At 35.6% G+C, this 21,774-nt stretch overlaps 1 protein-coding gene across 1 annotated transcript; it reads left to right on the top strand.

Moving 5' to 3' along the window:
- The first annotated feature begins 18,026 nt into the window (after positions 1 to 18,026).
- On the top strand, positions 18,027 to 21,359 carry LOC131322472 (cationic peroxidase 1-like). The gene is made up of 4 exons (XM_058353800.1): positions 18,027 to 18,276; positions 19,119 to 19,310; positions 19,437 to 19,602; positions 20,800 to 21,359. The coding sequence occupies exons 1-4, from the start codon at positions 18,046 to 18,048 to the stop codon at positions 21,183 to 21,185; spliced, it is 975 nt and encodes a 324-aa protein (XP_058209783.1). The 5' UTR covers positions 18,027 to 18,045; the 3' UTR covers positions 21,186 to 21,359.
- The last annotated feature ends 415 nt before the right edge of the window (positions 21,360 to 21,774 follow it).

Here is a 21,774-nt window from a genome sequence, read left to right as displayed (position 1 = left end):
CCATCTTACGTCCAGCTTGACTAATCCTAGGACCATATATAAATTCACCGTCAACTAACAGCCGATGTTCGTAGCAGCTTACACGCATTTCAACTAATAATAATAATAGGGACCATAAAACCCACCTACTAAAAGTAAATTATATTAGTGCCACAATTCGTAGACAACTTTTTTCTACTAAGGAGTAATAAACAGAACCACTTTAATTAGATTGGGGAATGGTTAACCTGGTGATAGACTCATCCTTTCCCCAAGTCCCCTAAGATAGAGTAGATTAAGATTAAGATTAAGATTAAGATTAAGATTAATGAATGGCTAAAAATAAAAATAAAAACCTGGTGCAACTACTAGCTGCAGGTGAATGAGGTATCAAGGGGGAGATGAGTTCCAGTATTCGAGGGCTTCTCTTGTAATTGGTGTATATATGTGGGGGTCTTTTAGTCATTTGGTATATGTGAGGGTATTTGGAAAATTTGCAATTGTAAGGCTATTTTTGTCCCTTTGTATGTGTGGTTCTTTTTTTTTTTTTTTTGCCGCACGGTATGATAGTATGCATCAGCTTGAATCCACAACCTCCCTCTTAAAGCATCTCCATTATAATAAGCAAATGAGTGTAGATGAACAAATTTAACAATGCTGCTAAAAAAACATCCCATATTGTAATAAGCAAAATTACAAGTCTTTTAGCAAATAACCAAATTCCACCAATTCCATAACCAAACTTAACAATTTTTACCAATAGCTAAAACTCAATAACTTAAAAACACACTACACATTGGAATCGTCTCATCGAGATGCATAATTTGGTGTGGTCGGGTGTAAGAGCCCACAATCCCACATCGATGGGAAATGAAAAGTAAAGTTAGTATATAACGTAATCTGATCAACTACTGTATAACTTGAGGTTAACCAGTCTTTTGAGCCGCGTGATTAGGCTACGAGTTAAGTATGTCAGTTGGCGCGGGTCGTTACAGTTGGTATCAGAGTACAACCCTGGTCTACATAGTGGGGGCCACCTCTAGAATCTGGTACGAGTACACTGATTGTATTATACAGAACTAAGTGCCACACTATGACCATTAAGGGAAGGTTGTTGGGCCAAAATGCAATGAGGACGTTGCATCATAAGACGGAGAGATTGTAAGAGCCCACAATCCCACATCGGTGGGGAATGAAAAGTAAAGTTAGTATATAACGTAATCCGACTAGCTACTGTATAATTTAAGGTTAACCTTTTGAGCAGCGTGGTTAGGCTAAGAGTTAAGCAGGTCAGTTGGCGCGGATCGTTACATCGGGTGGATGATTGAAACTCGTTTGCGATTGGACAAATGTGAATTGTGTATTGTGGGAGTTTTTTTGGTTAGAGATGAAAAAATAACCAATGTGGAGATAGAGATTGTTAAGTTTGATTATGAGCTAAATGGATAATCAAATGCTGACGTGGCAAACCTAGAATAGTATATGCATCAATTGTAAGAGTCCACGAGATAACCAAGCCCAACAACTCAACCAATACACGAAATTATAAGTCCATTTTAAAATAGAAACAAAGAAAGAAAGGAAAAGTCATTCTAAAGGAAGAACGTCCACACGCAAGTGGCCGTAGACTCGAACTCCTGACCTCTTTATGAACCAAATTGAACTATCAACATTGTGAAACAACAAATGTACAATGTGGTCAAACAATCAGCTACAGTAGCAATACCATCTACTCAACGTCAACCATGAAAACAAATTAACATATATATGTGATAGCCATGCAAAGTTGCAACTAAGAAAAACAAATTCTTGTCATTTTCGGAAACTTCACTACGGAACTCTCTTATTTTCTTCTTCTTCTTCTTTCTTCTCATTGTTAAGTCCAAAGTTGTCGGCAACAAGTGCAATCATACCAAACAGATCATCACAAAACGACTACTAAGAAAACAAATGCATTATATATGCATGGTGGCCTTTCTAACAAAGTTTTTTTTTTTTTTCTTGGCTAAGCAAAAAGTTTCTAACAAAGTTATTGGGTAACTTCAACTTTTTCTTTTCTTTTAAAATTCATGAGCGGTTCAGATCATTTTAAGGGACCCAAAAATGGGCCCCGCCCGCCCATCTGTACGTGTACCATTGGTGCACATCAATCTCATCGGTTTCCATAGAAGGTTTTTTTTTTTGGCAAAAAAGATTTTATTAATCTTTGAATAGGATTACAAAGATTAAAAGGAACAGAGTTCATCATATTTTGGACAAAGCCAAACTAATTATCTAAATAATTCAAAATGAGGAAAACAGAAGGCAATCAATGTCTACCACCCCAAGAATACATTAAGCAGCCTTGAACAATATTGATACAACTCTCATTTTAAAAAGATTGTTCGGTGCGCAAAATGAAAACTAAAAACAATTATATCTTTTGTTTATATTATTCTAGTTGCTAAAAATGCATCAAATTTTAGTAGATAAAAAGTTATTTCCCCATCTAGCGTGCCGAATGGAGCTAGGGATTAAAGTTAATAACCCAAACTTGTTTCGTCGAGTAATAAGTAGTTAAGCGTCTATTGCATTACACGCGTTGACTTCCAAAATATATACTACAAGCTACTGGAGACGCGGATCAAAAAAAAAAAGAAGCTACTGGAGACCCTATTAAATTTAGGATTATAATATAATAATAAAAGGAAGGCGAGCTTTTGACTAATCGATCGATGAACCAATATTGTAGTAATTAATTAATATATATGCTAGCTAGCCCAGTTGTGCCTCCCTCAAACAAGAGTACTGTTACTAGGAAATCTCTATTACATGGAACAAAATTGCTATGAGTACACCATTTAGTGTACACCAAATGTACACTGCCTTTTGTAGAACTCATTTAGAGATCTCATCTAAATGATTGGAGCCGCTCAACTTTTTCAAAATATTTTTTAAGCATCATTGTAAAAAATCAACTTCATTGGATATCGGTAAATGCTTGATAGATTCAACGCCTGATTTGCTGATAGGAAATTGGGCGTAGAATCGATCAAGTCTTTACCGATATCTGACGGAGTTGAATTTTTACTAGTCCGGATCAAGTCCACACCCTTACGGTCCGCACCCGTCCGCACCTCTCCTTTCCCAATTGAGTTTCGATGATCCGAGCCGCTCAATGTGTTCAGAACGTGATTTTAAGGGTACCAGCGAGAAATCAGCAAAAAAAATGACCGGGAAGGGCTTGATCTGAGCAGTTATTTTCTGAACCGTTCAAAAAAAAAACTGCTCAGATCAAGCCCTTCTCGGTCATTTTTTTTGCTGATTTCACTCGAGTACCCTTAAAATCACGTTCTGATCACATTGAGCGGCTCGGATCATCGAAATTCAATCGGAAAATGTGAGAAATAGGAAGGTGCGGACCGGAGCTCCGGTCCACACCTCCTGACTTGATCCTGACTGTATATATATATACAGTCCGGATCTCCTAAGGGATCCCGCACGGCCTTACCGTGCGGGACTCCCCTTTCCCGATCGAATTGCGACGATCCGAGCCGCTCAAAGTGATCAGAACGTGATTTTAAGGGTACCCGCAAGAAATCAGCAAAAAAAATGATCGGAAAGGGCTTGATTCGAACAGTTTTTTATTGAACGGTTCAGTAAAAAACTGTTCGGATCAAGCCCTTCCCGATCATTTTTTTTGCTGATTTCTCGTGGGTACCCTTAAAATCACGTTCTGCACACTTTGAGCGGCTCGGATCGTCGCAATTTGATAGGGAAAGGGGAGTCCCGCACGGTAAGGCCGTGCGAGATCCCTCATTGGATCCTAAGTGTGTGTGTGTGTGTGTGTGTGTGTGTGTGTGTGTGTGTGTATATATATATATACCATGTTCTTCTACTGTGTCTGTTCTTCCGCCCCCATTTGGTATCAGAGCCAAGTAGGAAATTGTTGAAGGATTAAACCCTGAGTAAACTGTAAGTTGATTTGTTCCCCCTGATCTTTCGTTTAGTTCCTTTATTCCTGCTGTATTTTCAATTGGTAGATTAATTCTAGTTGCCTTCGGTCGAGCACCTTACACTGGCCACCCACTTTGAGCCACCCTGTAGTAATCCGTAAAAGTCCCCGTGAGTAAGTCTCAGGTGGGTAGTTAGGGGTTGGGAAAAAACTTAGGGTATGTGTTCAGTAGGCTATGGGTATGTGTTAAGTGGGGTATGTCTTTATCATGGTAATTTAGGATTAAAATACTAAAAGAGAAGACTTTAGGAGTAAATTACTAAAAGGAGAATCTTTAGGAATAAAACAATGAACAGATTATTCAAGTGTAGTTCTTCAGCCAGTTCTTCAATGGCTAATTTATCAGAGTTGTCGGACATAGTCAACCAAGAAGAACATGAATATCAGGATCTAGATACAGGATTAACTAATTGGAATATTCCCAAAATCCCAGTAAAAGAGATTTACAAGTCAAGTTTTCTAGATGATACTTTTCGTACGGATCAAGTAGCAAAAACTGCAGAACATGTTTATGCTATTACTAAACAAGAAGAACGATGTTCTCTTCTTAGTCAACATTCAATTAAAAGACATCTCGAAAGAGGATATAAATATATTCATGTAGGATTAATACAAGTAGCTATTAACCCACTTACAAGAAAAGGATTAAATTCCTCAGTATTACTGTCTCTAAGAGATAGCAGATTCACAGTCTATAGTGACAGTTTGTTAGGATTAATGGAGTCAAGCCTACATAATGGTCCAGTCTACTTCAACTGTTACCCCGATTTACCCCTTAGTTTAAATGACAAGAATATATTAAAAGCATTAACTTTAAATATTCAAACTGCTGGCGCTATCACTCAAATGCTTGAAGGAAGTCAGTCTATTGCATTAATCTACCGTCTTTATTACAAATGTATGAAAACTAATTTAAATATTCACGCATTAGTCAAAAGTCCAAAAGACAAAACTGTCCTTATTCAAAGTAGTACAAATGCCAATATTCAAGTACCCAAAACCATTTCTTGGAATGACATCCAGTTACCAGCTAGTTGGCTTAGTGAAAATGAGAGTTTTCCACAGAAACTCCAGAATGACACAATTAATCTAGATTATATTCAACAATACCTAGATGGTACGGTTAGAATAAGTTTTGATCAACAAAAAACAAACCCTCCTCTGAGAATCAAAGAATTAAGTCGGTCAAATAGCTCAGTTACTATTGACAGAACAGTCACCAAGCCTATGAAAGATAAAAATTTACTTGATCATAACATTAAACTACAAGGTGTTGAGTCAAGCTCACAAATTAGTAAACCCTGTTATTCTACCCAGTCAAAATTTGAAGATGAAGACACCTCCCAAGGGTCTCCAACTCAAACAGATTTTGAAGAAATAATTGACCAAAGTTTGCTCGTTTTACATAAAGACTTTGAAATTAATTTTGCTAAACTATACAAAGAATTTAAGTCAAAAGAAAATAAACAAAAAAGGAAAGACTATGCTAGTAAATATTCACAATCTAGACAAACAAAGATAATTACTCAATGGGAGAATTTCATGAAAGAAATAAGAACTGAAATCTATTTTTTCCATTACCTAGAAAAATATTACAAAAAAGTTAATACAGTTACAACAGTCACCAAGAAAACAAAGAAATTTGTTCCCCCTAACACCCCCGGACAATCCCCTGCTAAAATAGAATCAAATCAAATTACTAAACGAACTACTGTGCCAAATCTCAGACAGGAAGTTAATCTTATTAAAAAAGAAATTACCAAATTAAAAGAATCTGACCACCAGTTAAAGACTCAAAATGAAGAAGATACTAACTACCAGGATTGCTACCAAAAATGGTATGCTAAAGTAAAATTGGTAGTACATGATTTCAAAATTGAAGTCAGTGCTCTTATTGACACAGGAGCAGACCTTAATTGCATTCAAGAAGGTTTGGTTCCTACTATGTATTTTCACAAAACAACTGAACAATTGAGTTCTGCAAATGGTAGTAAAATGCAAATTAATTATAAATTACCCAAAGTACATAATTTGTCAAGATGAAGTTTGCTTTAGAACTTCTTTTGTGTTAGTCCAAAATTTAACTGATAGAGTGATTTTAGGAACACTTTTTATTTGTTTACTTTATCTTTTTACAACTAATCACGAAGGAATTACCACTAACCCTTTTGGTCAACAAGTAACATTTAAATTTTTAATAAAACCAGAATTTCGTGAATTAAAGCAAATTAAAAACTACCCTGTACCTTCTTTAAATCAAAAAGAAAATCAACTAAGATTTCTACAAAATGAAATCAGATATAAATTAGTTGAAGAACACCTTACTAATAAAAATCTTAGTCAACAAATTGAAAAATTCAAAGAAAAACTAGTAAAAGAAGTTTGTTTTAGCCTCCCTAGTGCATTTTGGCATAGGAAAAAGTATATAGTAACTCTACCATATGTAAAAGAATTTAATGAAAATCAGATCCCTACAAAATCTAGACCTATTCAAATGAACCCTGAAGTAATGGAAACCTGTAAGAAAGAAATTAATGAATTACTAAGTAATAACATCATTCAAAAAAGTAAATCGCCATGGTCATGTCCAGCTTTCTATGTCAATAAAAATGCAGAAAAAGAAAGAGGAGTACCACGACTAGTTATTAATTACAAACCATTAAATGAAGTACTAGAATGGATCAGATACCCAGTACCTAATAAAAAAGATTTAATCAACCGATTAAGCAATGCAGTCATCTTTTCAAAATTTGATTTAAAAAGTGGATTTTGGCAAATCCAGTTACATCCCAATGATAGGTACAAAACAGCATTTACTACACCCTTTGGACATTATGAATGGAATGTAATGCCTTTTGGATTAAAAAACGCACCGAGTGAATTCCAAAATATCATGAATGAAATTTTTAATCCATTTAGTCAATTCATCCTTGTTTACATAGATGATGTTCTCATCTTTTCCAATTCTATTGAAGAACATTGGAAACACTTAAATACATTTGTCAATACCATTAAAAATAATGGTTTAGTCATATCTGCCCCTAAAATTAAATTATTTCAAACTAAAGTAAGATTTTTAGGATACGATATTCATCAGTCCACCATAGTACCAATTAGTAGAGCAATTCAATTTGCTGATAAATTTCCTGATGAAATTACTGAAAAAAATCAATTGCAAAGATTTTTAGGATCTTTAAATTATATAGCAGAATTCTATAAAGATCTTAGGAAGACTTGTCAACCACTATTTGAAAGATTGAAAGACAAACCCCCTCCTTGGTCATCTCTACATACTTCCATAGTCCAGCAAGTCAAAAAATATGTTAAGTCCTTACCATGTCTAGGTATTCCTACAGTCAATTCTTTTAAAATTATTCAAACTGATGCCTCAGATATTGGTTATGGTGGCATCCTCCTCCAAAAAGTCAATCCTAGTTCCCCTGAACAAATTGTTCGCTTTCATTTTGGTCTTTGGAATAAAGCACAAAGTAATTACAGTACTATTAAAAAAGAAATTTTAGCACTAGTTTTATGTATTTCAAAATTTCAAGATGATATATTAAATCAAAATTTTTTAGTCAAAATTGATTGTAAAAGTGCAAAATATGTTCTAGAACAAGATGTTAAAAACATAGCTAGTAAACAGATCTTTGCCGGTGACAGTCAATTTTAAGTATTTTTGATTTTGATATTGAATATATTAAAGGAGATCAAAATTCTATTCCTGATTTTCTTACCAGAGAATTTTTATTTAACAAATCATAATAGTAACTCATTCATCAAAAAGTATTTCTCAGCTATTTAAAGCCATTTTCAGCAGCATTCATTATTCATCATACTTACAAACAACCCAATTCAGTCTTACAATGACAGATAAAAGCAAGAATCCAGCTTTACCTACAAAAAACCAGCTTGCTCTTCCTCCAGCAGATTGCGGCAACAGGTACCAAGTTCTTGGGCAAATCCCCAGGACAAGTTACAGTTCTGCACTAGCATACACTCCATCCTCTAGTCACACTATTACACCATCCACAATGGATCCCTTTTCCTCAAACCAATCCATTCAACTTAGTCAACCAAAATTTACTTACCCGGCAAGCACCACTGAATATGTCCTCAAATCAGTCGCAACCAATTTATTTTCCATTGAACCAGTCCACAAAAATATCCACAGCCCCATTGAATTAGTCAAAGTTTTTTTTCCTCCAGGATGGCATTTCATCCCTGCTCACCCAGATAAAACTCTTTCTTTCTATAAAGACATTCTTCTCCACCACAAGTCAATTATTATCAAACCTATTACTGATAGAGTCAATCCAAATAAAGTTATTTACTATTCCCTCAACATTCACAACATAGTCAGTCTTGATGAATGGGGACACCCATCTTTACTCAGAAACATCCCTAGTCATTCGATTCAATATAATTATTATGATTATATTGATTCCTGGTTTAAAGTCATCCTCCATGAAAATGAATCATTTACTCACTCCTGGTTTTTCTCATTTGATCACAAGTTCAAATCGGTAATTCCGTCTTGGTTCTCCAGATGGTGGCACCAAAATGGAGCCATTCCTGAACTATTACCAATTGAACTTATGGATCAAGTCAACTATTTTTTCACATTATACCCAACCAACTATCACACTGGTCAATTTCCTATTCTCCTACTATTCATGGCAAAATACAAGGTACCATGGATCTTCAAATGGCGATACAGCATCAACAACAAAACAGTTACTCACCAGTATTTGGTAAAATGGTGGGGTGCATACAAGCATCATCGCATCATTGAACAAGTCAAAGAAGAATTCCCAGTCAAAGTCCCAACTCCAGTCAAAGCTCCAGTTCCAATTACACAAGTTCACCCGAATAAACAGAAGTCAGTACTTCCTGAACCAAGTTCACCGACGTTTTCTACAATTCGGCTTGGAAGTCCAACTCCAAGTTCTCTCATACAGTCAAAATCCAAGTCAAAAACCAAGTGTTCACAGTTATTGATGTTAGCTCAACAATTAATTGCTCAAGCCAGTCAAGAAGAAGATGACAATTCATCTGAAGAGTCAGCTACAGCAACATCCTGCAAAAACCCATATGGGTCCGCTTTTCAAGATGCCCAGGACCCATTTGCATAATGGCATCCCATATAGTCAAAAAGTCATCAACCAAATTACTTTTGGCTATTCTCCACCAACTGCCAGCAGTCAATAATTACTTTTGGTCACCGAAAGTAGCAACAGTCACCAATAATTTTTGCTTTTCACCAACAGTCAGCACCTAAAGCAGCAATTATTTCTACTTTTGGTCCTACCAGCACCGAAAGCAGGACCAGTCACCTACTTTAGTCATCATTTCTCCACCGAAAGGGGAAAAGTCACATGATTGAACTATTTGTAATACTCTGGACCTTAGTCTATAAAAAGATCCAAGAGTAATGTAGTAAGCAGAGGCAAATTAGAGGCAATTACAGAGTTAGTTGCATTCTTGCTCTCAATAGTCATCCCAGAGATATTTTAGATACTCTTCTACAAAGTTATTAGAGTTCTGAATATACTCTTCTATCCCAGTTAATTGCTGAGTATCAATCTACTCCAGCTTCCCTTGTAAACCGGTAACCCATTTATGTACTGTTTTAATTCAGCAATTGAATTACAGTTCCAGTAATTACTTCTGTTCTTACTTTTGTTCATATTAAGTTATTTTATACTCAATTACAAGTTCTAGTAATTGCACTATCACCTCCCACCCTGTATCTCTCTCCTACTCTGATAATCCCCATGTTCTTCTACTGTGTCTGTGCTTCCGCCCCCCATTTGGTATTAGAGTCAAGTAGAAAATTGTTGAAGGATTAAACACTGAGTAAACTGTAAGTTGATTTGTTCCCCCTGATCTTTCTTTTAGTTCCTTTATTCCTGCTGTATTTTCAATTAGTAGATTAATTCTAGTTACCTTCGGTCGAGCACCTTGCACTGGCCACCCACTTTGAGCCACCCTGTAGTAATCCGTAAAAGTCCCCGTGAGTAAGTCCCAGGTGGGCAGTTAGGGGTTGGGAAAAAACTTAGGGTATGTGTTCAGTAGGCTATGGGTATGTGTTAAGTGGGGTATGTCTTTATCAGGGTAATTTAGGATTAAAATACTAAAAGAGAAGACTTTAGGAGTAAATTACTAAAAGGAGAATCTTTAGGAATAAAACAATGAACAGATTATTCAAGTGTAGTTCTTCAGCCAGTTCTTCAATGGCTAATTTATCAGAGTTGTCGGACATAGTCAACCAAGAAGAACATGAATATCAGGATCTAAATACAGGATTAACTAATTGGAATATTTCCAAAATCCTAGTAAAAGAAGCTCACGAATTTAGATCACAAGTTAGTAAACCTAATTATTCTACACAGCCAAGTCTACTTGTTTTACACAAAGACTTTGAAATTAATTTTGCTAAATTATATAAAGAATTTAAGTCAAAAGAAAATAAACAAAAAAGAAAAGATTATGCTAATAAATACTCACAATCTAGGCAAGCAAAGATAATTACTCAATGGGAAGATTTCATGAAAGATACAAGGACTGAAATCTACTTTTTTAATTACTTAGAAAACTTTTATAAAAAAGTTAATACCATTACAAAAACAAGATGGAAAAAACCAGATAACACCATTACAAATTCTAGTCATCCTCCCTTAGAACCCATTATTATTGATTACAAAAATGCATCTATTACTGCATCTCCATTCAAATTACCTAGTGAAAGAATAGAATGCAAACAAATTGTTGAACAAATTAATTACACCAATCAATGTCTCAAAACTATAGGTAACCAATTAGATAAAATAGAAACCAAAATTGATGAAAGATCTTCTTGCAGCTTCCCATCCTCTAGTAAACATATAGAAGCACCCATTATACGTCTTCCCCAAAAAAGAGAGAAAATTAACATAAACCAGAATCAAAATATTCAAATGATTGATGAAATATTAACAAAATTAACCATTAAATCTGAACAAGAATCACCCCAAGTTTCTACGATCACAAAAAATTGTGACACTAGTACTTCTAGTCAAAAAGAAGAATCTTCTTCTGATGAAGAAATCACGCAACTCCAAAACCAGTTCTCCAGTCAAGGAATTAACCGTCTTATTAATCCCGCAACCAACCATACCACTCTTACCAAAAATTGGTATTCTAGACCAACCCCTCCTGATTTACAATATGAAGAAAATAATCTATCCAACCAATTTTCTGTTTCTTCCAATAAATTATATGAATGGAATATTGATGGCTTGAGTGAACACCAAATATTAGAGAAATTAAACCACATGTCAATGGCGGCTAACAGCTACTTAGGTAATACAGATCTTAATCAACTACAAATAGTTGATCTACTAACTTCTGGTTTCACTGGAATGTTAAAAGCATGGTGGGATAAATATCTCACCCATGAGTCAAGAGAAGAAATTAAACATGCTGTCCAACTGGATGAAAATGGTCTCCCAATTTTTGACAATGAAATTGGAATGAGAGCACCAGATGGAATAAACACATTAATTTATACCATCATTAAACATTTTATTGGACAACCTAGTAACTTTACTTCTAGAATACATGATCAGCTAAGCAATTTGCATTGTCCAACATTAAGTGATTTTAGATGGTACAAAGATGTTTTTACATCTAGAGTCATGCTCAGAGATGATTGTACAAAATCATTCTGGAAAGAAAAATTTATTAATGGACTCCCTAATTTATTTGCTCACAAAATTAGAGATGTTCTTAGTCAACCAACAGGAGTTCATTGAATATGATAAATTAACGTATGGCGACATTATTAGTACCATTCAAAAAGAAGGTCTAAGAATGTGCATTGATATGAAAATTAGTAAACAAACCCAAAAGGATAAAAATAAAGCCAAGTATGAGTTAGGCAACTTTTGTGAACAATATGGTCTACCACCAATAGCACCATCACGAAGGAAACCCAAATGCCATACTAAACCAACCTACAATAAGAAAAGTCACCGATACTCAAAATATAGTAAACCCAAATCATCCAAAGAAAAATATTACGAAAAACCTAAGAATCAAAAGAATAAAAAGAAGATTGATGACAAAAGTAACATTACGTGTTATAACTGTGGTAAAAAGAGACATTACAAAACTGAATGTAAAGTCCAAGCCAAAATCAGTCAACTTAATATATCTGATACTGATAAACAGCATATCTTGGAGATTTTCAGAGTTGCAAATCTAACCAATTCTGACCATGAAGAAAATATTAGTACATCCTCTGACTACCATTCCCTTAGTGACAGTTTAAGTGAAGATCAAATTAAAATTGGTTGTACTGATAATTGTTGTAAAAAATTAAATGTACTTACTAGAGAATTACCAGAAGAAGAATTATTAATTGATCTAATTAGTAAAATAGATGATTTAGGATTAAAACAACAATATATTAAAAAACTCAAACAACTCTTGCTACAACAAGGAAAACAACCCCAATATAGTAAACCAACAGTAAACCTTAATGCTACTATAGAACGTTTTAATAAAATTAATAAAGAAGTCACTCTGCATGATTTACAATATGAAATAAATCTTATTAAAATAGAAATTACGAAGATTAAAACCCAACTTCCAACATTAGCTAACAAATTCCTCAGAAAAGAAAAAGACAGTTCCTCTTCTGAAGAAAACTTCGAAGATGATAGTCATGACCAAAATCCCAGCCAAAATCTTGAAGACCCAAATAGTGATCAAGATATTGACCACCCAAACATTAACCAAAATAGTCACAGATTAAATATAATCAATCAAATAAACATACAGAAATGGCATGCCCGTATTAAATTAATAATAGGCGATTATAAATTACAAGTCACTGCTCTCATTGATACAGGAGCAGATCTAAATTGTATTCAAGAAAGTTTGATACCTGTTAAATATTATCAAGAAACAACTGAACGATTAAGTTCTGCAAATGGAAGTAAAATGATAATTAAATACAAATTACCCGAAGTCAATATTCGTCAAAATAAAATTGGTTTCAAAACCTCTTTTGTTTTAGTCAAAAATTTAACTGACAAAGTAATCCTAGGAATGCCCTTCATTTATTTACTCTATCCATTCACAGTCACTAGTAACAACATCATATCTTGTAATCAACAAGTCGCTTTTGAGTTTTTATCAACACCAGAAAAAAATGAATTAAGTCAATTACAAAATTGCTCTATTTATCCTACTAATGATTCATTTGATTATTTTACAGATGGCTCAAAGTCAACAGAAAACAATTCCCTTTGGGAAAATCCTTCTGCCTGTATTCCCTGAAGGAGCAAGCACAAAATTTAGGAAGCTAAATTACTTAAAGAGCATGGATGAAACCCAACAATGTCTTCTGGACAACCTCTGGAACACAAGAGGGGATCACCGTAAATTATTAGACAGCTTAAATTGTTTAAGTATTTATTTTAATCAGCAAACTAGTGGAGTTGTTTTCCCTAGTTCTATTGGTGGAGTTTCGATTAACCCATCTTTAGTCAGCACCAGTTCATCTACTAACCCCCCTTCTTGCAAGTATTGTGAATCAATAGGCTTGCAAATATTTTGATTTAAACTGCAGGTATTACCAGCAGTCAACTGAAAATAATCAGCTCAAAGTAGAACTCACTGCATTGAAGAATCAGTCAATTGAAGCTAAAAAGACCTCTTTTATCCCACTGATAAAAGAAGTAAAAAAACTATCATCCCCACTGGATGGTAGTAAAGGTGTACATTTGCAGTCATCCCTACTGGATGATGGTGAAAGCGTAAGTGTATTTGAAACTTTTCAAGAAAAAGCTTTCAAAACCATAGCTTTACCACAATCCCAATCCCTACTCCCCAAGTCACTACCATTAGATGTAGTCAGCCATATTCAACATTTGGCCAGGCAATCTGGTCACCATTTTCAAGAATTCCTATTTGAAACCCTTACTAAACTAGCCAGTCAACCAACCCCAAGATTATCAATCACTTGGGAAACTCACTATAATGAAAACCAAGACCGAGTCACCTGCCCCAAAATTAATCCTCTATGTTTAGAAATACCTTTAGAAAGGTATGATTGTCCTTGCCAGTTAATATTTAGCATTCCCCAAGCCTGCATCCATATGCAACACTTCCAAGACCTTGTCCTTCCATACAAAGGCCAAGACATTCAAATCAGCCCAATGACCCTATTAGACCATGGTTTTCTTAAACAACTCATTTTTACTGACCCAGACCAAACTGACCGAGTCACGAGAAAGTTAGCCATATGTGTCAACAATGTTTTCAATAAACATAGGGCAATGAAATGCCAAGTTCTAATCTCTAGTAAAATGCCCGAATGGACCAACACAGAGAATGTGATACTAGCACAACATATCATGTATCTCTCTACTAATTGGCCTTTCAGCAGATTACATGCACCTATTGATCTTATTGAAGATGAATGCCCGTGGCCGTGTTCTGCTCCTATTAGAGCTCAGATCAGACATCACAGGGCAAAGTCAATTGCAAGTAATCTTGGAAATGAGGATTATTTCCAAGAAGGAAAGTATCACTTAATTTGTGAAGATCTAATTCAAAAAATCAAGTCCACCGATCATCTTCAAGATGTGGATTTCGTTTTTTATACAAAATTCCAAAATCTAGTCAAAGACTACAAATTCTATTGGGATCACAATATGAACCCAATGTCTGAAGATGATCTCGAATCCGGCCCAGACATCAATAATGAAGACGATGGACAAGATTATTGGGATAATCTTCCCAATGAAGAATTGCAGAATTTGGACAACATGATGGAGTCCTAGTCAACAGCCAATTATTCCTTATTGGCCATTCTCCACCAACTGTCAACAGTCAACAACTGCTTTTGGCCATTTGCACCGAAAGCAGCAACAACAACCAATTATTTCTACTTTTGGTTCCACCAGCACCGAAAGCAGGACTAGTCAGTCACTTTAGTCATCATTTCTCCACCGAAAGGGGAAAAGTCACATGCTAGTACTATTTGTAATAATTGTAATACTCGGGACCTTAGTCTATAAAAGGATCCAAGAGTAAGGTAGAAAGTAGAGGCAAATTAGAGGCAATTACAGAGTTAGTTGCATTCTTGCTCTCAATAGTCATCCCAGAGATATTTTAGATACTCTTCTACAAAGTTATTAGAGTTCTGAATATACTCTTCTATCCCAGTTAATTGCTAAGTATCAATCTACTCCAGCTTCCCTTGTAAACCGGTAACCCATTTATGTACTGTTTTAATTCAGCAATTGAATTACAGTTCCAGTAATTACTTTTGTTCATACTTTGTGTTCATACTTTGTTCATATTAAGTTATTCTACACTCAACTGCACTATTCATTACTACACTATTCATCCGAAGTACTATTCATTACTGTTCATATAACAGTACTATTCACCCACGGATTTACTATTCACAATTGATTGCTTTTCAATTAAAACGTTTTATTCAACTTTTCCTTTTTGCTTTTACTATTGTTGATTTACTGATTGATTTCTTTAGTCACTTCCTATAAATATCTCAGTCACCTCCTCCATTTGGGATCACCTCCCACCCTGTATCTCTCTCCTACTCTGATAATCCCCATGTTCTTCTACTGTGTATATGTATATATATATATAAAATGCTCCTTATATACAACATATATGATTAGCAAAATACTACTAGCTAGTATTGATCGAGTAATACTGGACAGGTGTTATCCGGTCAATGCTCCCGCGAATTTGACAAATTAAATTCTCCGCATCATAAAGATCGAGCATGTTCTGTCAATAAACACATAAAAAAGAATTAAGTATGTAGCTGCTTTCATATATTGGGTTTTAGTAATTTGTTACAGCTTAAGCTAGCATATTCTTACTTGCTTTCGTTGCTGTTAAAAAGAAAGAAAAAAAAGAAAAGAGAGGAGAATGTACGTAGCTGCTTTCATGGTTTATGTTGTTCAAAATTATTAACTTTTACGAGTACGTACGTAGTTCAGCTAGCTGCAAGAAACCCAACATTGAATGGAATATTGATCAACACTTAAGCTTTTAAAAGAGTGAAAGATATGGAGTATATAAACATCAAGCTATGGGCTATGGGGACGGGCCCAGCTAGATTCTATATATATATGAGGAATTTTCAAGTGAGGGATCCTTCATTTTGTTAAAATGAATGACTTTCATTTTCCGATCAAATTTTGAAAATCCGAACCGTTCAATGTGTGCAGAACGTAATTTTAAGGGTTCCTGCGAGAAATCAGCAAAAAAAATGACAGGGAAGGGCGTCATCCGAGCAGTTTTTTTTGAACCGTTCAATGAAAACTTCTCGGATGAAGCCCTTCTAGGTCATTTTTTTTGCTGATTTCTCACGAGGACCCTTAAAATCACGTTCTGATCACTTTGAGCGGCTCGGATCATCGAAATTCAATCAGGAAGGGGAGTCCCGCATTTTAATAAAATGAGGGATCCCTCACCGGAACCTAACTCTCTTTATATATATATATATATATATATATATATATATATATATATATATATATAGTGATGGAGCGCACATTCCTGAGTGGGTGGAAAATACCAAACGTGGAATGTCCCAGAATGGAGGGTGTCCATGGAAAATAAATAAAGGGCGCCGCTATTCGGAGCCCTTTATTTTCTCCCGTAGCCCACAACATTTCGGTAAATGGTTGTTGAAAATCATAAACAACATTTCGGTAAATTGTTATTGAAAACAAGATTATATTTCGGTAACTACATGTCGAAAATATGTTCAACTTTCGGTAAACAACTGCCGAACATGCATTTTAGGTAAACATCTGTTAAAAAAAATATTATATTTCGGTAATTGGATGCTGAAAATGTATCTCAATTTCGGTAACTAACTGTCGAGTATAATTGAAAAGTTTTAACGGGCTATGGGAGTAAATAGATGGCTGCGAATAGCAGCGCCCTAAATAAATTAAGAGTTCGAATGGTAATTAGATAAAATCGGGGCGGTTCCGGGGACACTTAAAAAAACACTTCATAGTTCCCGATCGAATTTTGATAATCTAGGCCGCTCAATGTGATCAGAACGTGATTTTAAGAGTGCCCGCGAGAAATCAGCAAAAAAAAAAAGACCGGAAAGAGCTTCATCCGAACAGTTTTTTATTGAACTTTATTAAACGGTCCAATAAAAAACTGCTCAAATCAAGCCCTTCCAGGTTAGTTTTTTTGCCAGTTTCTCGCGGGCACCCTTAAAATCACGTTCTGAACACATTGAGCGGCTCGGATCATCAAAATTTGATCGGAAACTATGAGATTAAGATTTTGGAGTGTTTTTTTAAGGGTTTTTTTTTAAGTATCCCCGAAACCGCCCCGAGATAAAATAGTTTATTATTCAGGTAAGTGAGGATAATAATATATTTGTCAAGAAAGGCCTTTGGTTTAACAGCATTAGGTGATGCACTTAAGTACCGGGAGAAAAGAGGTCAGGAGTTGAATTCCTCATCCAATGTGTTAATCTAACCATTCTAAAATATCGAGTTTCGCCGATAAAAAAAGAGATGTGATGACAATATATTTACGAAGTTATTTTTTGTTAAAAGTATCTCATCCATGTATAAAACGTACTACTTTTTAACTTTCCGAAAGTTACACCGCGTCAGTCAGTCCGGCCCTGTGTGAACATTGACAACCAATCGAAAAAGGTCACACTAATCTCTTAATTAACCTGATAACCACTGCGCGCATGTCTTTCCCTTTTTTACCATCCATCCATATATATATATATATATATATATATGTATGTATGATTCCATGGTTTTGTATAGAACAATTTAATTAGAACACCACCACCTAACGTACGATGAGCCATTTCAGAAGAAAACAAACGTATGAAAAGTTGACCCAGCTATAGCTTAGCCCATGAAGAAAAATGCACAACGCGGACAACCTCTCCCCGTATAAAACCCATCAACGATGACCCTCAACCAAGCACTCAATTACGCCAATCTCTTCTTCTTCTTCTTCTTCTTTTTGAGGCACTACATAATAGAGTCATGGCTTCGTATTTTTCGTTGCCAAAACAGGTCGCATTATTTTTTTGGGTATTCTTAGTCTTTGTTTCTTTTGTTGGAATGGGATCTGCTCAACTGTCTGACGACTACTATTCATCAACATGTCCTGATGTACTTACAACCATAGAGTCAGCAGTGGACACTGCAGTGTCAAACGAGGCTCGAATGGGGGCGTCATTGCTCCGTCTCCATTTCCACGATTGCTTTGTTAATGCAAGTTTATACTACTATTTTCCCCAATCATTCTCCTTATCAATATTTTTCAATCTTCTAACCCAGTTTTCTTATATGATAATAATCGAAATGCATGTTTAGACATATACGTGCATGTGTGATTTAACAAATTTGTTTTGATGGCAATTTCAAAATGATGGTCCTTCAAAAAATGGAAGAAAATATTTGGTAATTTTTCAAAAGTGTCCATCACAGGTGAATATAAATGTTTTAAAGTAGGTAGAATATATGGGTAATAGTGGAAATGATAGGCATTGTAGGTATAATTATTGTATGTGTCCCCTTAAATAGTTGGAATTTTCAAAAGGGACTCTCAATTTGAAACGAAGGGAGTATATGTCTATTAAGCTGCCCTTCCCCCGGATCAAAATCTTAGCTCCGCCACCAGCGATTGTTTTTGCATCATTCAAAAGATCTACATTACATATTTTTAGATTTCAATAAGCTTATTATTTTTAGATTTAAAAATTACATATAGGTACTTATTTTTTAAAGAGCCTCAGTGGAACACACTCGTCTATTTGCAAGATTCTAAAAGAAGTTTTAATTACCACATATTAATTCCAGTTTACTTTCTACCACATATGTGAGACCCACATGCTGTCTTAATGAAAGCAATTTTCATATGGTCATACCAAATATTGTAAATCACGACACGCCACCTTCCAATTCTTTTGAAATTTATTTGACTTTGATTTTGTCGGTGAAATTTCACGCCTATATAAGAAACCCCAGTGCACCAACGTCGATCTACGTCATTGACTATGACCTCTAAATATAGTAGTACATGTATGATTTCAAGTGAATACTTTTTGAAACAGGGTTGTGATGGATCGGTCCTCTTGGACGACACAGCCAACTTCACGGGAGAAAAGACTGCAATTCCAAACAACAATTCACTCAGAGGGTTCGACGTGATTGACACCATCAAATCTCAAGTTGAAAGTGTGTGCCCTGGTATTGTTTCTTGTGCCGATATCTTAGCTGTCGCTGCTCGTGACTCGGTTGTTGCAGTAAGCCACTAACCCAACTCCATGTACGTCCTGATCACTCATGAATCCAAAGATGCGCAAACTCTCTAAAACCAATTAATGAAGCATGTAATATAACTTGCAATTGTGTTTTATGAAATGTTTCAGCTAGGTGGCCCTTCTTGGACAGTTCAATTAGGCCGAGGGGATTCCACCACCGCGAGTTTAACTGCTGCAAACAACAACATTCCGGCACCTACTTTGAACCTTAGTGGACTCATCACTGCCTTTTCAAACAAAGGTTTCTCTGCTAATGAAATGGTGGCCCTCTCAGGTATATATGTTAAAACATGCTTGTCATCATGTATATAATACTAAATCGTCCCCCGTATAAGTTAGTTTTGTCCATGGACTTCTTTGCAATTAGCATGATAATGATGGGAAACGTATCTTGGCCTTGTGTTAGTGCTGCAAACGAGCGAACCGAGTGTTAGAAGGTTCAAATTTGGTTGTTAACGTTTTAGTAAACTTGAGCTTGAACCTAGTGAAAATTTGAGGAGTCGAGATCGAGTTGAGTTTGACTACGTTTAATTGAGTCAACTCCGCTTGCTCACGTGCCTTAATGAGCTCATTGAGCTAGAAATATCAAATACTTAACGCTCTCATACGGGTCTAGAGCTTTCAAATAATTTTAATTTTGTATGTACATCATACACAATTAATACATATACAAAATAATAAAATACACAAAAACACACAAGCTTATAGTATTTGTAAAATTTTAAAAATCTACAAATTATAAAATTTTAATTATGTACATATATAAGTTTATGCATCTTCAATTCTCATGATATATATAGTTATACTCTTAAGTTTGTTAGTATAATCGAGCTCAAGTACGGCTCACCTCATTTATTAAGCATGCCAAAAAATTAAAGCTCAAATTTGATTTGTCTAAAATGTGTCTTTACCGAGTCAAGCCTTGCACAATTCACTAACAACTTGGCTCATTTGGAGCCTTGATTAGTTTTGCCCTTATCTCAAGAATAATACTCCACTAAGATCGACCAAAAGTTTTCTAAAAGTAGGCAAAAATTCCTTGCACCTTAAAATCTTGTTCAATTTTCACATTAGCTGGGGAACATCACATTTTTAATTTGATCCTTCAACTTTTGGACTTTATGCAAAGCAGTCCACTAAAAGCTCGATCTCTGGAATCCCCTTCTTTTTTTTTCCCCCTACTTTGAACACTTAAAATACAGCAATTTTACCGTCTCAATCAATCATATGAATTTCTCCTTGGGTTTTCCATTAAAATTGTAGATGATACGCATTCATCAAATGAGTACGATCGATGAAAATTTAAGAGGTAGAGGACTAGATTCATAATGTCCAAACCAACTCTAAGATCTTAATAAAGGGGCTGCAAAGTATATTTTACCTTTAAAACTGCCAACTGCGGAAGCGATCTAATGTTATCAAAATTGAAAAATAACCTAACAAGTTTCTTGTTTCTTCGACTTTTTTGCAGGGTCACACACAATAGGTCAAGCAAGGTGCACATCCTTCCGAGCCCGAATCTACAATGAAACCAACATCGATTCCCAATTCGCAACATCACTCCAATCAACCTGTCCGAGCACTGGAGGTGATAACAACTTCTCTCCTCTCGATACTACGAGCCCAACGTCTTTCGACAATGCCTACTTCACCAATTTACAGAGCCAATTGGGCCTTCTTCATTCAGACCAACAACTCTTCAACGGAGGCTCCACCGATTCTCAAGTTGATACTTATAGTTCCGATTCTGATTCCTTCTTCAATGATTTTTCCAATGCAATGGTGAAGATGGGAAGCCTTAGCCCATTGACCGGCACGAGTGGCCAAATCAGGAATAATTGCAGGAAAACAAATTAATTAAGACTTAAGCATTTTTTCTATTGAGTTGTGCTTTTTGGAATTGAGGAAATAGAAGCACATGTTTTTCCTGCGTTTCTTCTTTCTCATTTTTGCGTCCATCTACGTATTATGGTGTCCGGGGCGTTTCTTCTTTCTTATTTTTGTGTCCACGTACGTATTATGGTGTCCGAGGAATAGTGGAGTATATGAGTTGAACTACTTTACTGAATCTAATTTTTTATTTGCACGTTAGCAGTAATTATTAATTAATGCAGCATAGACTATAGATAGAATTTGGTTTCTGTAACTGTGAATTCACTAAAGTTATTGTGGGGGCTTCGGTCATGGTCTCGGTAATCTAACTGGATCACCATTAACCGAGGCCTCATATCGGCACGGCCCGGTGTATCCTTCTACTTACTTGCTCGGTATCAAGTCTCCTGTTGACACTTCGGTTAATTACCGAAGTGTGCATTCCGTTAAGGTCTCTTGAAAGAGTGTAGCACAGCAAGAGGGGACCAAGAGCGATGCGTGGCGGAAAGAATCATCTAGGCCAGGTCTGGCCATGTGCTTCGTAACCGTCTTATCCGGTGCGTCATCTATGATG

This window comes from Rhododendron vialii, chromosome 4a (assembly GCF_030253575.1).
Source record: "Rhododendron vialii isolate Sample 1 chromosome 4a, ASM3025357v1".
In the NCBI taxonomy this organism is placed as follows: Eukaryota; Viridiplantae; Streptophyta; class Magnoliopsida; order Ericales; family Ericaceae; genus Rhododendron; species Rhododendron vialii.
This window is presented reverse-complemented; position numbering and strand designations above follow the sequence as displayed.